At 59.9% G+C, this 20,005-nt stretch overlaps 1 protein-coding gene across 6 annotated transcripts in view; it reads left to right on the forward strand.

Annotated features, from left to right (window-relative positions):
* Nucleotides 1–2,657: 2,657 nt before the first annotated feature.
* Nucleotides 2,658–20,005, forward strand: part of IGSF9B (immunoglobulin superfamily member 9B) — a 76,351-nt gene continuing 59,003 nt past the window's right edge. For all 6 annotated transcript variants that reach the window (XR_008629351.1, XR_008629350.1, XR_008629352.1 and 3 more), the window contains exons 1-5: nucleotides 2,658–2,921; nucleotides 11,378–11,575; nucleotides 13,067–13,213; nucleotides 19,002–19,153; nucleotides 19,382–19,499. Coding sequence is in view for 3 of the 6 variants with exons in the window: in XM_055133355.1 (XP_054989330.1) it covers nucleotides 2,858–2,921; nucleotides 11,378–11,575; nucleotides 13,067–13,213; nucleotides 19,002–19,153; nucleotides 19,382–19,499 (679 nt within the window). In the remaining 3 variants the exon portion in view is untranslated. The remainder of the gene's footprint in view (nucleotides 2,922–11,377; nucleotides 11,576–13,066; nucleotides 13,214–19,001; nucleotides 19,154–19,381; nucleotides 19,500–20,005) is intronic.

Raw genomic sequence — 20,005 nt, forward strand, 5'->3', positions numbered from 1 at the left:
CCTCAAGCCTTGCTGCGCCCAGAGGCAAAGGTCGAGTGGTGGGGCCCCTCACCACAACCTGATACAATGTGTCTCTTTTGAGTTCAGGAGAAACCAAGTCGGGACTTCAGCACTGAGCACTTTCCCTTTTACTCCCAGCTTTCTCCCCTCTCCTCTATGTTTTCATGGCCTTGTTTCACAATTCCTGAAAGGCTTATCCAGGAGGATATACTCTCTTGGGGTGGGGTGGGGTGGGCTGGGGTGGGGGCTCTGAGTGGTACTCAGGAGCCCGGGGAGCCATCACAGTTAACCAGGTTAGATTCAGTGCTAGGGTCTGAGGATGTGGTGCTGTTTGGGGGCTGTGGAATTGGGGACTATCAGGTCTTCCTGAAGGTACCGCGAGGTGGGGGTGGGGTGGGTGCATGAGGGCCAGCTGAGATGCTCCAACTGTTCTTTTTACAGCCATGGTGTTGCATGGCTGGAGACTCTACCCCATTGTTGGGGAGCCCACAGCCCTGGGGCTGGAGTAAGCTGGAAGTCACTTGTGGCTGTTGCAGATGACAGAATTGCCTAGCACCTTACTCAGCACATGTGGTGGTACCTGGGATTGAACTTGCAACCTTACATTTGCAAAGCAGGTGTCCTTAGTCACTGAGCTATTTCTCTGGACCTACTGTCTTTCTGGACAGCTGTGTTTGTGCCTCCTTCCTCCCAACCTCACGGAAGGGTTTGACAGTGTCCCCATCTTTCCCTGTACCCCCTCCCGCCTGGGACCATTCCAGAATGTTTTCCTGAGTACAGGTGCTTCCTGCCCCCGTCTTGTTGATACCGCGAAAGGGCCAGGCACCCGCACTCACCCTTGGGATTCCAGCATTTCTCCCTAGGCCAGTTAGCGCTTGGAGATTCTGGAAGAAGAAAAATCCTGCTATTAACAGTTCTGCAAATGGATCCCCACAAGACTTCTCAGCCCTGGGACCCTGGGAAAGGAGGCGCATGTGTGTATTTGTGGAAGTTAAGGGTAGAGCGGCTATTCTCTCATAAGCTAGCTGGGATCAGTAGGAGCCTAAGGCTTACAGCTGACTTCAGAACCCCCAAGAAAAGCATTTGTTGGAGCAAGAAAACCTCAGGCAGGGACTCAGGGACAGAGCTTCCAGTGCTGTGTATCACTCTGGGCTTGTGGGGCTGGGAGGCATGGAGAGGGTCCAGGCCCTGAGCCCTCACCTGACACCCGCAGTCCCCACCTCCTGGTGGGTGGTGAGTAAAGAGGGTCTGGGTTCCCTGGTAAGGCTGTTCTCAGCCTCAAGGTCATGCATGTGGTGTGTGCCTGCCCAGAAGCGGGTCTCCTAGTTCTTTGTGTGTGTGTGTGTAGGGGGGAGCACCAAGTCTTAGGGCAGTGCCCTGTGGCTAGGGTGTACTGTCGGGGTGACATTCCCAGCTGGCATCCGGGGCCCCTCTACCTGCCTTCCTTGGCCAGCAGTCCCTCCTGGGGCCGTGCCCTGCTCACCGCAGCTATCCCCACTGGAAAGAGCAAATATCTCTACTACAACCTCCCAAGCAGGCCAGGGCGAGGAGGCTGTTTGTCCGTTTCCATGACACTCATTTATTTCTTCTGCAAATACAGCCGTGCTGGTTGGGGGTAGGGAGGAGAGGGGAGACTGGGGAAGCGAGGAAGACCCTCAAGTGGACTGGACTCGCGTCCTCGGAGGAGTCCGAGTTCACCTTCTCCCTTCCCAGGGTCCTGCCTCCATCCCAGCCCCCTCACACAGCGTTCCCCACCCCCACCCTGGCTTCTTCGCTGCCGCGGAGCTGGGGCCAGCTCGTCCATCAGTGCTGGGCACAAGGAGGCAGCCTTTTATGGAAGAAGGGAGGGGAAAACTTTCATGGCTCCAAGTTGAGATTAGTAACGATGAGCAAGTCTGGCCAGCCCTGGAACGGCCTATGCGCGATGGACGCGGGTTCCAGTGGGGTCTGGGACACACCCGCATCCCAGTCAATGGCTCGGTCTAAATCCCAGTGACTTTTAGAGGTCATTTTAGTCATCCCCCCGCCTTGCCGCCCGCTGGAGCTCAACTCAATATCACGTTTGGGGGGTGGGGCGGGGGTTGAGGGGAAGACTGGCCGTGTGTGGAAAGCGGGGGGAGGGGGTGCGGAGGCAGCGCGTGACCTCTTTTGCGAAGCTCTCCAGCGAAGGACGTCCCCAAACGTTCCGGGGCTGCGCGTCCCCGGGCTTCCCCCATCATCCAAACGGCACTGTCCTCTGGGGACTGTTATTTGCAGGATGGAAACCGGATGTCGGGTTCCCTGGGTGGGCGGGGGCGCCACCCCCTGGTACCTGTCAGGGGTAATACGACACTCCCCAGGGTCCCGTTAGCCCTGCCGAGGGGCCAGCAGCATCTCGGGAAGAAACTTGCCATGCAGTGTGAGCAGAGCGCGGAGCGGACCGCGCCGCCACACCACCTTCTCCCTGGCAATGCGCATGATTCTGCGGCTCTGTGCTCACCACCCTCCAACGCACCTTGAAATGGGCTCGCCGCCCTCGCGCCGCGACAGGCAGCTGCATAAGCCAATTGGCGCTCTGGAAGGGGGAGCCTCGGCCAATGGGCGGGTGCCGAGGGCGGGTCCCGGGGCGCGGCGCGGCTAGGCTGCACCGAGGCGCGGGCCGCGCTCCGCCCGGGCTCGTAGTGCAGGTGCCGCTGCGCCGGGGCCCGGGAGGCTGCGCGCCGAGCCAAGCGGAGCCGCGGAGGGATGGAGAGCTGGTCGCCCGGGCTGCAGGGGCACCGGCGCGGGGCGTAGGCTGGCGCGGGCGGGCGGGCGCGGGCGCTCGGGCGCGGGAGCATTTGCGGTAGGATGAGGCTCCCGGCGGGCGCGCGGTAGTACTATGATTTGGTATGTGGCCACTTTGATAGCAAGTGTGATCGGCACCCGAGGTCTTGCGGCTCAAGGTGAGTTCGCGTGCAGCATCCGTTCCCTGCTCCTCTCTCGGCCCCGCCAGGCGCCGCGCCTGTCCATTGGCGAGGCTCGGGCGCGGGCCGGGCGCGCGCTAGGCACGACCGGGCAGGGCCCGCGGGTTGCCAGGGCGCGGAGCGGCCCGAGCTCGCAGGCTGACATCCGGGGAGGGACGCCCGGGGATCGGAATCGGCTGCGCCCACCCTGACCCACCCATGGGTCTCCAGCGACGCGCCGAGCCGGGCGCCCTTTGCGGGCGCGGCCACCCGCCTCCAGCACCGGAGAATCGGCGCCTTTCCTAACTCGGGTGGCCGGAGTTTGCGGGGTTTCGGGCGGGCTGGGACCCCGCGCGGCGACTCCGCTCTGTGGACTGATGAGCGGTGACGCGAGGCGCGACCCCTGGCCCGGACTCTGGGGGCGCAAGGCTAAGGGACGGGCTTCTCAGCTCCGCGGTGCCCACCCTCCGGATCGCACATTCCCCTGCGCGCACAGCTCGGCAGGTGGAGGTGGGGTCCTTCTCGGGGGCTCTCGGGACCTCGGGATGAGAAGCTGAAGCTGGAAGGCTCTCGTGGCGGACGCCGACCTCACCGCACCTGTGCCCCGGGCTGGCAAAAGTTCCGGGGGACCCCGCGGCCCTCCCGCTGTCGACGGCGGCGGCGGTGTTTCCCCGCCGCCTGCGGGAGCACCGGGGGCTTTTCCCTTTCCCGGTTCCGGGAGTGAGGCTGGGAGGAGGCGAGAGCTTCGTAGCGCGCTGGATGCTGCGGCTCGAGCGCGCGCGCTTTTGCTGTGGACACGGCACAGCGGCCGGCGAGTCGGGGTGGCAGCTGGGTGCCCGGCCCTTGTATGGAAGCGGGAGCGGGGCTCAGCCGCGCAGAGGCTCCCCGGCTGCGGGCTGCGGGAGGGGAGCGGCTTGCGGGGCTGGGGGGCGGCGGCACCCGGGGAGCCCCGCTCCCCGCGGCGCTCGCCTGCTCAGTGGGTCGTTCGAGATGCCTTTTACGCGGGTCTTCTGCCTCCTCGTCCGGGGGTGCGCAGGGGAGGGGAGGGATTCGGGAAAGTTTCTGGAATGGGGCTCGTCTCCAGTGCTCGCGGGAGGCGTCTGTAAACACACCGAGCGCAGTGCCGGGGGAAAGGGGGGCTTTTGAGACGCCGCGTCTTCCCGGATGGTTAAAAACTCCCCGTGGGCTGCAGGGGGACCCCCGAGACCGGGATGCACCAAACCTGGGGCGGCCGGGGGACCGGGTGGGCTCGGTCGAGGCTCCAGCCCGAGCCCCGCCTCCCCTATCTCCTTGTAGTCTCTGTGCCCTCGGCCGCCCCCCGCCAGGTTTTGGTATGTTCCTACCATGGGACCCGGACTGGAAGCACAAAAGGATGAGCTGGGATCTTTGAATCCAAAGGGGCTGGAGACAGACTCCGGAATGGCCTGGGAGAGAGGGGGAGGGGAGGGGCTTTCTGCAAGGTGAAGCCCAGAATGAAGGCAGAGGGGGAGCTGGGGAGATTCCCGGATAGCAGGACCAGATGAGGGAACCCCAACATTGAAGGGGGCGCCAAGGTTACGCCTTCTCTCTGGGTGATTGGACACACAAGCCCTTATTTAAGGTGTTGGGGTCTTTGTTGCTGAGTCTTGCTGGCTGGTGACCTTGGGTAACCCGCCCATAGCCCCGTGGCCCCCACCCTTTGTGGGAAGTGGGAGGGGGGTGCAGGGTGATGCGCCCAGGGGAATGTGTGGGGAGAGCGCTGGAAAGCAGGCGTGTCTGCCTGTGGGACAGTCGGTGCCCAGAGAAGGCTCACTTCAGTCTGAGCATTGCCGTGGCTCCCGGTTCGCTCTTTTCCTTGAGCCCCTTCTCCAAGCTTTGCCCTTGAGCCAGTCCTGCCATTGATCAGTGGGAGTGTCTGAGGGCAAGTCAGAACCTTCTGGCTGACCTTGTCTGGGGAGAGCTGGGCCCTCAGCCTCCCCAGGGGGATGTGCACATCCCTGGGGGATGTGTGAGGGCCAGCTTGCAAATCTTGGGCGGGAGCTGTCCGGACAAGCAGCTTCATCGAGCCTTAGCCTGAGCTCTGAGGTTGTGGTCCCCGCTCAGCTCCTCTCCTGGCTGAGATTCCCTGGGGTCACTGAGCTGCCATTCCTAGGTTTGACCTGGGCTCTGGGTGGGAGGACAGAGGGGGGTGCCTGGTCCCCCTGGGCTGCAGTTCAGCACCGCAGACTTGCTGAGCAAGCTGGGGGGAGGCCTGGAGCCGCCAGCAGGGGAGGGGATGCTGGAGTCTGGATTCCCAACACTGCTGCTTCCTCCTTTCCTGGGTGTCCCCCACAAACGGGGATTCTGACTCAGAGCTGCAGGGGGACCATGGTCCTCCTCTCTTTCATCCGTCCATCCGTCCTGGATGCTGGAGTTTGGAGTCTGCTCCCGCCCCAACACCAGCCCCTGGCTTCAGGCAAGCAGGCTGAGGACCGACAGGAAGTGACTTAGAGGTGCTTTCGAGAAGGGGCGTGTCGGCTCCCTGCTGGGGCTAGCTGGGGAGGACAAATGGGAAGGGGTGGAGGGCAGGGGCTGTGCTGGGCAGAGCCATGTCCAGAGCCAGAGCCAGGCAGCCGCAGGTTTAAGGCCCTGAGACTGCAAACAGGGCTTTGCTTACCTGGGAGCAGGGAGCTAAGCAATTGACACATGCATTGCCCCTCCTTTTCTCCTGACCCCTGACCCTTGACATCCGCCCCTGGTGCCTGCCCCTTAGCCCCTGCCCCGACCTATTCTCTGTTGAGTTCCCCGTACCCAGAGTGCCACCCTCACCCTGCCTACTGCTCTTTCCCACTATCTCCACCCCAGTCAGGGAGCTGGGACAGGAAGATAAGCCCTAGAGCAACCCAAGACAGCACCCCACTTGCTCCCAGAAGGCTCCTCCCACCCCACCTAAGGCCGAGAGTGGCGGACCAGGGTCCCTGGGCATTTCTGTCCTGTCTGCTGTCTCAGATGTGCCCCACAGCTTGCGACGAGCCACTCTGAACTGTGGAAGTGTGTGGGGGTGTGATTGAGTGCAGGTTTCTGTGCCCATATGGAGTCCATGCCAGTGTGTGTGCATGCATATGTGTTCAAGCATATGCCCACGTGTGCACATGCATGTGTGTGCATGGAGTCTCCGCATGGGCGCACGGCACATGTGCATGCATGTTCTTGTGTGTGTGTATGTGCAGAGTGCATGTACACACCTGTGTGTACTGTGTGCCACTGTGTGCACATGCATGCAACATGCCTTTCTGTCTGAACATCTGCTGTACACAGGCATGTGTGCCTGGCCTCTCTGTGCCATCGCTGTGTCTGTGGATGCACGTGCTCTGCCGTGGGGAGGCACACCCAGCCTGTGTGCAGACAGAAGAGTGAGTTGGTGAGGCTTCCCCGTCCCCCCTGCTCCGTGCTGGAGTTGGCAGCAGTCCAGAAGTTTCCAAAGTTGGCAGCAAAGCCTGGGACCAGGGACGAAAGATACCCATGGTCCCCAGGTCACTGACAGTGGGGGGCGGTGCTTGAGGGAGAGACGGATGCCGTACTCAGAGCTGGCCTGCCCGCAGGGCAGCCCCTCCGCCCGCAGGGCTGACCTATTTTTCTCAGGGATCTTTCCGCTTTGCTGCTCTTTCTGGGTGAAGAAGCAGGAGATGGGGAGTGAGGTGGGGAGTGGAGTTCTGGCCACCCTCAGGGAGTCTGGGCAGCATCTCTGTATAGAGAATGGGGGACTGACTCGACCTGGCCTCATCTCCTTCCTGTCCCTTGATCCTGGTCCAACTGGATGTCAGCCCCTGCCTCGCATCTGTGGGCTGCCCTTCCCCCACCTCTGCTGGCGTCACCCACACAGAGCGACTGGGGTTTCCACTGCTTATCCCTCCACCCCACAGCCCCCCGCCTATGGGGTGTGACCAGGCCAGAGTGGTGTGAGTCCAGCCAAGGCCACCTCTGCTGTTTCCTGTCAGAGCTCTAGGAAATACATAGGGTCTGGCCCTGAGAGCCTCCTGGTGCAGGTGGGCTGCTTGCTGGGGAACCCCCTGGAGGGCTGGAGAGGCAGGGGGTTCCCTGGCTGCCCATCCTTTAGCTCCGACTCTGCTCTTCAGCATCTGTCTTAGCCCTTGTGGTCTGACCTCATCTGACCTCTGACCTCTGACCCCCAGGGGTTGATGGGAGCTGGTGAGCATCTCATGGGGGGGCGATACCCAGAAGGATGGAGACTTCTATGAGGACATATCAGGGTGGGGTGTAACATCCAGGTGACCCCCTGTGTCAGGGTGGGTCTGGTGTCCAGGTGACCCCCTGTGTCAGGGTGGGGTGTGACATTCAGATGACCCACATTGGGATGGGGTGTGACATCCAGGTGACCTCCTGTGTCAGGGTGGGGTGTGACGTCCAGATGACGCCCATCGGGGTGGGGTGTGACGTTCAGGTGACCTGTGTCAGGGTGGGGTGTGACATCCAACTGAGGCTGTTCTGGCCAGGACAAGTGCACCAGGCTGCTTGGCAGCTCTGGCCAGAAGGGGCTGGCCCATATTTTGCCCTCTGTGGTCCTCGGGCAAACCCTTGGGGTGCCTCCTGGGTTCTCGGGGGAGGGTTCCCGGGGGCTGGGCCGCATTGGAACCCTCAGGGGTATTTTTAGGCTGCAGATGGAGGTGGCAGCGGCTGGCGCTGGTATTATTAGACCACAGACCTGTGGTTCCAGTTGGGCCAAGGAAGAAGAGGGGGAGGAGCACAGGAGGAAGAGGAGGAGGAGGAAGCCCTGCCAGGCTTGACCTCCAGGAAATGTGGGAAACCTGACCCCTCCTACAACCCACACCCAGGCCCCAGCAGCAGGGTCGCAGACAGAGGCCCCCCCAGGGCAGGCCCCCCTCCCCCTCCCCCTCTCCTGAGCCTGGTCTATTCACCTCTGGCCATGATGCACCTGTGGCTGTGTCTTGGGAGCACATTGGGATGAGGAACAGAGCCGAAAGGCAGGGGCAGCCGAACCTGATGGGGGCGGGGTCAGCGTGTGGCCTCCGGGTGGCTTCCTCTGCACTTGGCATGGACTGGCCAGGTGGGCTGTGTGGGCTGATCCAACCTTCCTGTTGGAGGCCCAGCCCAGAGGCAGGCGCACGGTGGGCATTTAGAAAGGTTGCATCCACCCAGACCTGAGGCTGGCCCGTCCAGGGTCCTCCCACCAGTGTGAGTGGGCAAGGCTCTGCTACCTTGGCACCGTGTGGCTGTGGAAGGGGCTGAGCTGCCTGCTGCGTTCCACCTGGCCCAGAGATAGCTGACTTGCCTCTTACTTACTGACTTGCTTCCCAGGAGGTGACCCCCACATCCCTCCTGCACACTCTCCCATGCCTGGGGGAGCAGCTGGCCAGTGATCACGACAGCCTCCAGGCTGCACTTCTGGCTGTACCTCTCCACCGCTGTCCTCCTGGAGGGGTTGGGGTCCTCCTGCTGCAGCCCACCCCCACTCCCTACCCCCCAGGTTCAGCTGGGATCCTGTGTTCAGGTCTAGCGCTGAGTCCTTTGTATTCTTCCCTCCCCCCTCATTTTCCTGGACACCTGCCCCTCATGTCCATGTCCCTGACTCTGGCCCTCTCAGGTCCTCTTCGCACCAGGCGCTTCTGGGGAAAGTATTAGGTGTGCTGTGGGCCCGCTGGGCGCAGGGTGCAGCAGGGGTGGGGGGGAGCCCAGGGAGCTGGGCTGGGAGGGGGGCACAGGGCATGCTCTTTGTTCTCTCCCCTGGTCCCCACCCTGCTGACAGGCTGGGCGCTGTCCCTCTCCACCTGCTTTTGCTAGGGGCGCAGCTGAAGGGGGGGAGCAGGCTGGGGTGGCAACACCGGCTGCTCATCTCTATGCGGTGTGAATGAGCCTGTGCAGGTGTGATGAAGGAGCAGCAGGGGCTCTGGGGACAGGCCGCCCCACCTCAGTGTGAGCATGAGCGGGCCTGCCTCTACCCTGGCCCTGGGCCCCTCTGTTTTCTCTTCTCGTTGCCTGGTAAGGCAGCACTACACACTCACAGATGTGTGCATGCATGTACACACTTTCCTTGGCCATGAGCACACACACCCTCTCCTCACACACATTCACACGCACATACTTGTACTCATGACCTCACACATTCCCACGCAGGCACACATGTGCACATTCACACTCACATACACACCCACACACACTCACCCTCCTGTACATACATTCATGCTTATATGCACATGCACATGAACATGTGCATACATTCACACTCATGCACACATGTGCTCATGCACATACACATGCACACACATTCACCCTCATGCACACACTCATACAGCACATTTGCACTCACACGTGCACACGCTCACACATACACACAAATACATGCTCCCACATACACACAAGCTTATGATCACAATACACACTTATGCACACACTCATGTGTACACACATTCATGTTCACATATACACAGACACTCATACATGCACACTCACACATGTACACACATAGTCACACACAGGTGCTCACACAAGTACACACACTCATGCACACACAAATAACACAGACACACAGGCTCACATGTGTGGACATGTATGCTCACACAGCACATGCATAATCCTCATGTTGAGGTTGCACAGACAACAACATGTGTGTGGGTGTGTGCTTCCCTCTATGCTTCCTGGTCACTCATGGTGCCTGCATGTGTCCCTCTCAGGCCCAGGATCAGCCTTTGTACTGGGAGCCAGGGGTCTGCCCTGCCGAGGTGTCCCTGGGGTGCTGGGGGAGGCACCTAAGGCAGCTGGCCATCTCCCTGCTCTCCCTGAGGGGGCTGGGATTCAAACTTAGCCTGAAGCAGGGTTGGGGGTGGGGGTTTAGGAAGCCTGCTGGGGCCTCGGCAGGTGAGTGCAGAGCTCTGCTTGGCTCCAAAAATACTCTGTGATCTTAGCTCTTTCTCTGGAAAACAGTGATGTCACCGGGAACCAATCGGCTTCTGGCAGGGCTGGCCTCCTCCTCCTTCCGCAACTTGCAGGGGAAGAGAAGAGAGGGGGAGGGGGAAAGAGTGCCAGGGATTCAGGGAGACTCACAGACGACAGACAGACAGACACTCAAAGGGAGTGGGATGCCAACCCCGAAATGCACAAGCACAGATGCATTTTCTCCACACAGACAAGTGGCAGTACCTTTCTCACTGCACAGGGGAACCAAAACCCACTCTCCTCGGCACACATGCATGCTGACACATGCACATACTTATACATAACCCACATAGATATGCACACAGTGAATGCACACACGTGTGCCACACACAATCGCACATGTACACACACATGCAAACACACTGACAGATGCTGGGAAGCAGAAACAGGCAGCAGTCAGCACCCGAGCAGGGGCTGGAGAGAAATTCTACAACAAAGAGACTTGAAGAGAGCCTGAGAGATAGTCCAGTGAGGAAGGCCCCTGCCTTGCACTCAGTTGACCTAGGTTCGATCTCCAGCACCACATATGGTCCCCTGAGCGCCTGCAGGAGCAGACTCTGAGCACAGAGCCGGAAGCAAGCCCTGAACACAGTTGGGTGTGGCCCCCAACCAAAAACAATAAAAACCCAACCTACAAAAATCCAAAAACCAGAGACATGAAGAGAGACAGAGACCCCGAGAGGCATGAGAGAGCTGGAGAGAAATAGGACAGAACTAGAGCTGGAGCTGGACACGCAGAAGGAGGCAGAGACCCCGAGATAGGAGGAGGACAGTGGGCGGATACCCTGGGGCCCCAGGGGTCAGTGAGGCAGCCCGGACAGACACTGTGGGAGAGTCACTGGCCCAGAGGAGCTGTCCCTGGTGCTGCCGCGCCCCGCGGTGGGGCGGGGGCACTGTGCGCAGGCTGAGTGGGGGTGGGGGGTGGGGAAGGTGGAGGGAGTGGCTCTCATGGGCTGGCGAACTGGTCAAGGTGACTTTGTGGGTGGAAATGGGCTTACTCCTCTCTGGCGAATCGGTCTGGGCCAGCGGGAAGTCCGAGGCTAGCCCTGAAGATGTGTCTGCGTTAACTGCCCCTGCTGACCCTTGGTGGCCTCTCCCTGCTCTGTCCTTCCCCTCCAGTCCTCTGCCTATCCCCAGCTTGACTTTTGCTGAGGGTAGGGTGGTTCTCTTGGCTCACCGGCCCTTTCAGTGATGGCAGGGCTTCTTAGGCTGATGGATGTGGAGGGCACAGTTGGGGGGGTGCGCCCTGCTTTCCCATTACAAAGGGCCTCTGGCTGGTTGGGGATTCCCTGAGTCCGCCCTGCAGCGGAGGCCCTGGATCTCTGCATGCAGGGGGCAGGGGAGGGCTGATTCTGGGGGTGTCCAAGGGAGGGCTCCTTTCTCCTCTCCCCCAGCCCCCCTCAGGTTCCAGGATGTGGGGAACTCAGTGCTGGGGAGACTCGGCAGAGGGGAGCAGGAGGCACCGGGCTTGCAGACCTTCTTGTGTATGTGGGGGCGCCCAAGGCACTTCCTGTGTGTCCTGGCAGGTGCCCACGGCCTGCGAGAGGAGCCAGAGTTTGTGACTGCCCGCGCCGGCGAGGGCGTGGTTCTGCGATGCGACGTCATCCACCCGGTGACAGGCCAGCCCCCACCCTATGTCGTGGAGTGGTTCAAGTTCGGGGTGCCCATCCCCATCTTCATCAAGTTCGGCTACTATCCCCCTCACGTGGACCCTGAGTATGCAGGTAAGGTCTGGGCTGGTCCCTTCTGTCCCCTCTCCTCCCAGCTGTTCTCCTAGGAAGGCACCTGCACCCTCCTGCCCACCCCCCTCAGCCCAGCCCCCACCCAGCCCTGCTCCCTGCTTATCTCTATTGCTTCTTATCTTTCACTCCCATTATCTCTGTTTCCACGGTCCCTGCCATCCTGGGGACTGAGTAGGTTTTAATTAAGTGGTGGAGGCAAGGGAGGAGCAGGTGCTGCATGCAGAAAGCTTGGCTAAGTGACACAGCCCAGGGGCACTGGGCAGAGGCAGAGGAGCCAGGCTGGGCCCGAGGGCTGGTCTCTGCAGGAAGTGGAGTCTGAGCTGGTACCTCGGCCAGGCTGTGGGGCTGCAGGGGTGCTATGTGGCTCCACCCCTCCCTCTCTCCCTCAGCTTCACTTTGCTCCTTCCTCCCATCCTTGTCTCTGGGTGTAAGTGGCCTCTTGGCTCTCTGTGTCACTGTCAGTGCCTGCTGTCACTTCTGCGGCTGCTCCAGCTTCCCTGCTCCAGCCCTGGTGTGTTGCCCTGCAATTGCCCCTGCCCACAGAGGCCTTGCAGTGAGTCACTTCCAGCAGCTGCCCACCAGCCCGCTGGGGAGGAGGGCACAGGGTGGATGAGTGTGTATCTGTGCAAGGGACTGATTGCATATGCACATACATGTCAGTATGCATGGGAGCATATGTGTGTATGCATGAGCAGGTGTGTGTGCACAGACTTTTACCTGTGTGCACACAAATGTGTTTGTACACAAGTATGTTCATAGTAGTGTTTGAGTGTGTCTGAGTGAATGTTTACAGAGGGCTGTGTTTGAGTGTGGGCAGGTGTGTGTGCATTTGAGTATGTGTTTGCATAGATTTGCATATGAGCAGGTGTGGAAACCATTTGCAGAGGGATGTGTGCAGGGAGTGTGTTTGCATGTGCGGATGTGTGTGAACATGGGAGTGCATGCTGGGATTTCATCGAAGAGAGGAAGTTGGTGGGTCACTGCTCTTATCTTCTGACTTCTGGGCTCTGAATAGTTTTTCTTCTTAGAGTTCTCTGTGTGTGTGTCTGTCTCTGTCTCTGTCTCTGTCTGTCTGTCTGTCTGTCTGTCTTTCTGCCCATCTCTCCCTCTCCCAGCCCCAGCCCTATAACCCTTGTGCTCTTCCTTTGCCCCAAGAGAGCCCCAGAAGAAGGGTATATTCTAAGGGACTGAGGCTTCCCTCTGTCCAGACAGGGTGGTGGGGCAGGGAGATGGCAGGCAGCTGAGGCTGCAGGCGGGGAGGGTGGTGGTGGGGGAATGGCTCTGACCAAGGCTTTATGCCTTTTCCTTGGCCACCTGCTGCCCGAGGTTGATGCCAACTGTTCTCCTGAACCCCTGCCATGGGAGCGTGTGGGAGCTATGTGGGGTCCTCCTCCTTTGACATGAGTGTGAGGTAAAGAGCTGCTGCCCTGGTCCTGATGACCTCTGGGCCTCCTGTCCACTCTGTTCCTCTAGGGCGGGCGAGTCTTCACGACAAGGCATCCCTGCGGCTGGAGCAGGTGCGCTCTGAAGACCAGGGCTGGTACGAGTGCAAAGTTCTCATGCTGGACCAGCAATATGACACCTTCCACAATGGCAGCTGGGTGCACCTCACCATCAACGGTGGGGCCCCCCTCTCTGAGGTCTCCCTCTTGCACCCCAGCCTCCTAGCTCACCTCCCTGCCAGCCCCTCCTCCCTGCCCTTCCTCCCCATAAGGTGCGGTCCAGCTGCATTCCCTTTTCCCGATCCCTGACCTCACTCCACCCTGTTCCATCCTCCCCCACTACTTCTCCTCTAGGCTCCTGGCCCCGCCCCCAACCCCTGGCCCCGCCTTCTGGATCCTGGCCCCGCCTCCCCGCTCTGGGCCCCGCCACAAACGCCCCTCCTACTTCATCCCCCAGCTCCCACTTCCCAGCCGTCACCCTTGCAAGGACCCAGTGGGGAGCAGAAGGCGGTGGGGGGGGCAGCTCCGTGACTGGAGGAGTGTCTGGTGGGGTGTGAGCACCAGAGGCAGCTTGGAGGAGGCTGTAGGGGGTGAGGGGGGCGGGGGATGTCCTATCCTGCACTTGCTAATGGGGTAACAAGAAGCTTAGCGCACCACCGTCCTTTGAGATTACTAGTTTGGTTCCGTTACCCAGATGCATCCCAGAACTATGCGGTGTGCGTGTGGGGGGCGTTACTGGGGTCTCGCCCTGCCCTCAGTGTAGGAAGGCACCCCTGTCAGTTGGGGCCTCCTGTCCGGCTCTGGAACCTGTGTGGAAAGGGACAGTGATGGCTCTGGCCACTGTGTCTGGACAGAGTTCACTGTCTGTGTGCCCCCGCTTGACTAGGGCGGTGGCAGTTTGCAGGGTTCTGTGTGGGTGGGGTTTGGGGCATGGGGTAGGGGCATCTCCCCAGTGGAGCAGCTCTCTGCATGCCGGGAGGACTCCTGTGCAGAAGAAGGAGGCAGGAACAGGGGGAGGTGGGTGGAAGTGTGTGGGTCCCCACGGACGGCTGGGGCAGGCTTGACCCTTCTCTGGACTCACTCTGCGGAGTCTTAAGTGCTGCAGGGGCCGTGTGGGGGCCGCAAGGGTGTGGGGGCCGCAAGGGTGTCTCGGCTTTGGGCCCTATGGCTTTGGTGTCTGCAGCTGGAGACCTTTGGTGGGGAGCAGGGGCCTGGGCAGCTCTGAAGGACAGTGTCTCTCCCCCAGGGTCTCCGGAGGACTGTTTTGGCCAGAGTGCTCGCCTGGGGTAGCACTGGTGGCCCTGGTCAGCCTGCGGGGGCCCATGCTGACCCACAGATGTGGTGGTTCCCGCCTGCCAGTGCTAAACAATGGGTGAAGGGAGCTTCTTTCCACCCCAGGGTGGGCAATCCCCACGCCCGCACGCTTTGAGTCACCTCCTTTCCATGCCAGCTGTTGTGTGTGCCGGGAACGAAAACTCGTCTTAATATTAGCTCAAGCTAAACATAATTAGGAAGGTAAATTTGCTACTAAAAGCTTCGCCAAGTGAACAAGCCAAGAGATCCCCACGTTGCTTTGCTTCTGTCTGTCTCTCTCTCATGCACTTTCTGAAACAGCTCAGATCCCTGGGCACCACCGCCCTGCGCTCCTGGGCGTGTCTCTCCAGCTGTTCTGGTCTCAGGCAGGCAGGCTGCTGCCAGGGACAGCCCATGGCCTTCCCCCCGGAATTGTGTGCTAGGTCTGTGGCATATGTGTCTCAGTTTGTCTGACTGCAGAGGTGGGGGGTGAGTTGGTTTGGGGTGAATCCTTAATTGCTGGGCCTGGAGTAAGCTTGGATACAGTCCTCGAGCAATTTGATTTCTGGGATCGAGGTGACAGTTTAAAGGGCCGAGGGCAGGTTTTGCGTGAGGGAAGCCCAGGGTCATTTCTGGGCACCTTGTGGTCCCCTGAGCACTGTAGGCAGTGGTCCTGGAGCAACTCTCTGGCCCCTGAGCGCTGCCGGGTATGGATCAAATCCTGAAACCAGAATGAAAAATGAGGACTGGCTGTGTGTCCTCTTGACCGCAGTCCTGCTCTCGACCACTTCTGTCCCCTCTCTGAGCTTTGTTTTTTTCCGTGACGGAAAATGCTGTGTGTCACAGGGCCATCTGAGGACTCAGCATCTCACTAGGGTCGCCGGTATGAATGATGGCCCTGCTCCTCCCACGAGATAGAAGAATGACATCAGAGGGCGATGTCGTGCAGGGACAAAGTCACAGAGGAAGGACCTTGGGTGTACAGGCAGAGGACGACGGTCCACAAAAGTGCTGTGCATTCTCCAGCAGTTATCCATGCAGGCTCGGGGACTGACTGTGGGCAGGATGGGGTCCCCAGAGTCGGGCTGGGCTAGGTCCTGTGGCCACCACCAGCACCAGCACCTGAAGAGCCAGTTAGGACCAGAGGTGGGTGCTGTGGGTCTGGTGAGCAGGCGACAGACCCAGCTCTGCACCAGTGAGCACTTCAGAGTCTGCCCTGGCAGATGGCGGCCAGGGGCTACAGGGAAAGGTGCTCCAGGCAGAGGGAAGAGTGTGCCTGGATGTTCGGAGGATAGAGAGCCGAGTGGTTTATGAGAATGTGTCATCAGGGAATCCTGGGTGCTTTCCAGGGCACCCTCATCTCCACATGTGGCAGAACTGCCGCTGACTCCCAAGGGGGCAGGAGTGTCTCGCTCCCTCCCTCAAGTTCTGGGGCACCTTCCAGCAGAGATGTGTCATTAATGAAGGGACGAGTCCAGAGCGAGGCTGTTCTTGGGTGTCCACCGTTGGGCAGTTTTGACAGGGATCACCTTTGGAAAAAATGAAAGGCCAGTGAAAAATAAGACTCACAAACTGTCTCTTCTCTTTTCTGGAAGACCAGCTGGGTGGAAACAGACCCAATTATTTCTTTATCACACGTGAAAAATAACCCCTCGAGCCCAAGCCAAGACTTGCCTGAGGTCGGAGAATGGCCCGAGACCCGGCCAGGCTGTTTGAACCTACACTATTAATTACAGGCCTCTCGGAGGAAAGAAAGAAGCCTGGAAATGCAGCTGGCAAGCTAACACCTAATTCAGTAAATAATCGACAGGCAAACCATTATTTTCCTGAAAACTATAAATTGTTCAAAGTACTTTCTTGATTAGCACCTAAATAATAAAGTAATTATGTAATTAGTAATTAATTTGTCACTTCAGGACGTAATTTAATTTATTATCTTTTCTCTGAAGCTTGACAGTAGAGGTAATAGAGGCAGCAGTGGTAGTGTTAAGTGTGTTCTGAAGGGCAGGCTTGGCAAGGAGGGTGCAGAGCACAGAATCCTGCTACAGGAAAGCACAGTGTGAGGGTTCCAAAACCTTCCAGCAGATGGGTGGGGGCTAGGACCCCCTCTTTCCAGCATCCTATGGAACCAGACAGGACTTTGCTGGGAATGTGGGGTACTTGTGTGTGCACGTGTAATGAGACTCAATATTTTTGCTTTGTTTTGGGACACACCTGCTAGTGCTCAGGGATCACTCCTGATGAGGTTCAGGGGACCATATGGGATGCTGGGCATTGAACCTGGGTCAGCTGCATGCAAGGCAAATGCCCTTCCCACTGTGCTATCATTTCGGTCCCAAGACTCAGGACTCTTCATTCTATTTTTGGGGGGGTTTGTTTTGTTTTTTGGGTCATAGTTCTCAGGGCTTACTCCTGACTCTGAGATCAGGGGTCACTCCTGCCGGTTCTTGGGGGCCCAATTGGGTGCTGGGGATCAAACCCAGGTTGGCCATGTGCAAAGCAAACACTGTACCCACAGTACTGTCACTGCGGCCCACCCCAAGTTTTATTTATTTATTTATTTTGGCATTTTGGGTCACACCCAGCGATGCTCAGGGATTACTCCTGGCTCTGCTTGGGGGACCATATGGGATGCTGGGGATCGAACCCGGGTCGGTCGCATGCAAGGCAAACGCCCTACCCCCTGTGCTATTGCTCCGGCCCCCAAGTTTGTTGTTTTGAACCACCTGTGACAATGTTTCCGAGGCTGTTCCTGGCAGTGTGGGGACAGAGCGTGGGTCCCAGGCCACAGCCCAGAGTGTCACCTGGCCACCCCTCTGCTCTTGCGGTTGTGATGAGATGTTGCATTGGGCTGCGCTACTCACACACTTCAGGTGCTGGGCTAGCCAGGGATTGCCCACGGTGGAGCTCCGCAGAGACCCCAGCTGTGGCATTTATGGTCCCCACTGGGCATGTGCTGCTGTGCCAGGGACTGAACTTGGGGCTCAGATGTTTAAGCTCTGGCGCCATCCTGGTGCTGTCCTGGTCTAGCTTGGAGCCGTCTCTGCACCGCCCTGGTGGCTCTGTGGCAGCTCCCCCGTGCCCCTGGGTCCGGTCCCCTCCGGGCACTGTGCTTGGAGCTGAGCGTGTGTGGGCCCATCTGTGCTCAGGGAGTCCTGGCAAGAGCTGTTGGAGTGGTTGGGGGCAAGGATGCCAAGGGTTTGTCTCTGCAGGACCCATGAGGGCACTGGGGGGCACTGGAGGCAGGGCACAGCCCAGTGCTGGGCCGTAAGGCGGGGCTTCTTGTCCTACATGGGGGACTCAGGGTAACTCAGTATAGCAGAGTGGGGGGGGGCGGGAGAGAGGAAGGGCGTAGGGAGAAGGCATGAGACTCCCTACTCCAAGCACCCCACGATCACTTCAGAGGCTCCTGGAGAGATGTGGGGCTGAGAGCACTGGGGGTGGAGAAGCCCCAAGAGCAGGGCACTGTCCATCCTGACACGGGTGTCGGGGCGGCGCTCACCATTCCCGGACAAGCTCCTCATGGGTGCTGGTCAAGTGGGACCCTCACCTCAGGCTGTAGGGTTGGGAACCTTGGGGCCAGAGTCCCGAGGCAAACAGGTCTGTGCTGCCGGGTGCGTCCAGGTCCCTGTGCAGGGGGCTGGGGTGGTGGGCACACTCAGAGCTGGGAAGGGAGTAGCCTGTGAGGAGGAGGGCAGCGGAACTGGCTTTCCCTGCATTGTCTGGGGAGAGGAAGGTTCTGGGTTTTTTTCCCTGCATTGTGGTGGGGGGAGGAAGGAAGGTTCTGGAGGGTTTCCCCTGCATTCCCTGGGGGAGGAAGGTTCTGGGGGTTTCCCCTGCATTGCCTGGGGGAGGAAGGTTCTGGAGGGTTTCCCCTGCATTGCCTGGGGGAGGAAGGTTCTGGAGGGTTTCCCCTGCATTGCCTGGGGGAGGAAGGTTCTGGAGGGTTTCCCCTGCATTGCCTGGGGGAGGAAGGTTCTGGAGGGTTTCCCCTGCATTGCTTGGGGGAGGAAGGTTCTGGGGGTTTCCCCTGCATTGCCTGGGGGAGGAAGGTTCTGGAGGGTTTTCCCTGCATTGCCTGGGGGAGGAAGGTTCTGGGGGTTTTCCCCTGCATTGCCTGGGGGAGGAAGGTTCTGGAGGGTTTTCCCTGCATTGCCTGGGGGAGGAAGGTTCTGGGGGTTTCCCCTGCATTGTCTGGGGGTTTTCACTAGAGGGTTGGGAAGAGGAAGTTCTCCAGAATTTTTCCTGCTTTGTCTGGGAGGTAGAAGGTTCTGTGATTTCAGGGACCTGGTCCTATGATCTCGGGGACCTGTTGGGGAGCAAGTGGCTGGTGAAGGTCAGAAGTGAGGTGGGTTATGGTGTGTCCTGTGACGGGCAGAGGGCCCCAGGTCTGGACCACAGGGGGAGAGCTGAGGGTGCTGGACCAGTGCTGGGGGCCGAGGGGCTGCCCTGTTGTTCCCCGGTCCCTGGTCCCAGCTGTCTTGCCCGATGGGCCTTGAACATCATTGGTTGGGACACAGATCTGGACAAGGGCAAGGCCTAGGGCTGGTACATGGGGGCTGTCACCTTGGCCCACACTCCCTGCCTGCCTCATCCCTGCCCCTGGCGAGGTCACACCTGGGTGTACACCGGAGACCCTGCAGGTGCTAGCCCAGCCAATGCTCTCTCTGCAGCTCCCCCCACCTTCACAGAGACACCCCCACAGTACATTGAGGCCAAGGAGGGCGGCAGCGTCACTATGACCTGCTCCGCCTTCGGGAACCCCAAGCCTGTCGTCACATGGCTGAAGGAGGGGATGCTGCTGGGAGCGAGTGGGAAGTTCCAGGTGAGTTGGATTCTCTGGGCCTGTTTTTCTGCCGTGGGCCGGAACCTCCCGTAGAGGCGTGGCTGGGGCTCAGATGGCACCAGACCCCTGCCTGGCACAGACCCACCAGTGCCACATCACTGTTGTCTGAGGGCATGCAAAGCGTGCCTCTGTCCCCCCAGGTACCCGGGTGCAGGAGCCTGGGACCCATGGGCCTGGGGTGGTCCCATCGGTCTCACCTGTCCGCAGGTGAGCGATGGCAGCCTGACAGTGACCGCAGTGAGTCGGGAGGACAGGGGTGCCTACACGTGCCGTGCGTACAGCATCCAGGGGGAGGCGGTCCACACCACCCACCTGCTGGTCCAAGGTAAGGCAAGCATTCCGGTCTTGGCCGGCCCCGGGCCTTTTGCACTTGAACTGCAGTGGGTTTTTCTGTGGAGAGGTGGGGGTTGGGGAAGGCTCCTCTCAGTGATCAGGCGGGGGCTCCCATGGGACCTGCTGCTCTGCCAATGAGGCGTGGGGGCAGTGTGCTGAGTGCTTTCGTGGTTCCGTCCTGCTAGCATCTTACCATGCCGCTCCCTCCCTCATCCATTAGTGATGGCATCAATAAATCAGGACGGGGCGCCGCGCCCAAACCCAGAGGCTTAAATAACACCCGGCGTTTGGCAGAGCTGGGAGGCTGGAGCCAGCATCACAGAGGCCACTTGGCCCGGCCTGGGGCCCTGGCATTGCCGAGCCCCCTCTGCTGCTCCCCCAGAGTGATGCTGAGCCTGTCCACCCGCTGTGCCAGCCACCGCTGGTGGGCGGAACTGTGAGGCTTTGTGGCAGCTGTTCCGCTGTCCAGCCTGCCCAGGTGCTGGAGTGCAGGCCCTA

The sequence above is a fragment of the Sorex araneus genome, chromosome 3 (genome assembly GCF_027595985.1).
Source record: "Sorex araneus isolate mSorAra2 chromosome 3, mSorAra2.pri, whole genome shotgun sequence".
Classification (NCBI taxonomy): Eukaryota; Metazoa; Chordata; class Mammalia; order Eulipotyphla; family Soricidae; genus Sorex; species Sorex araneus.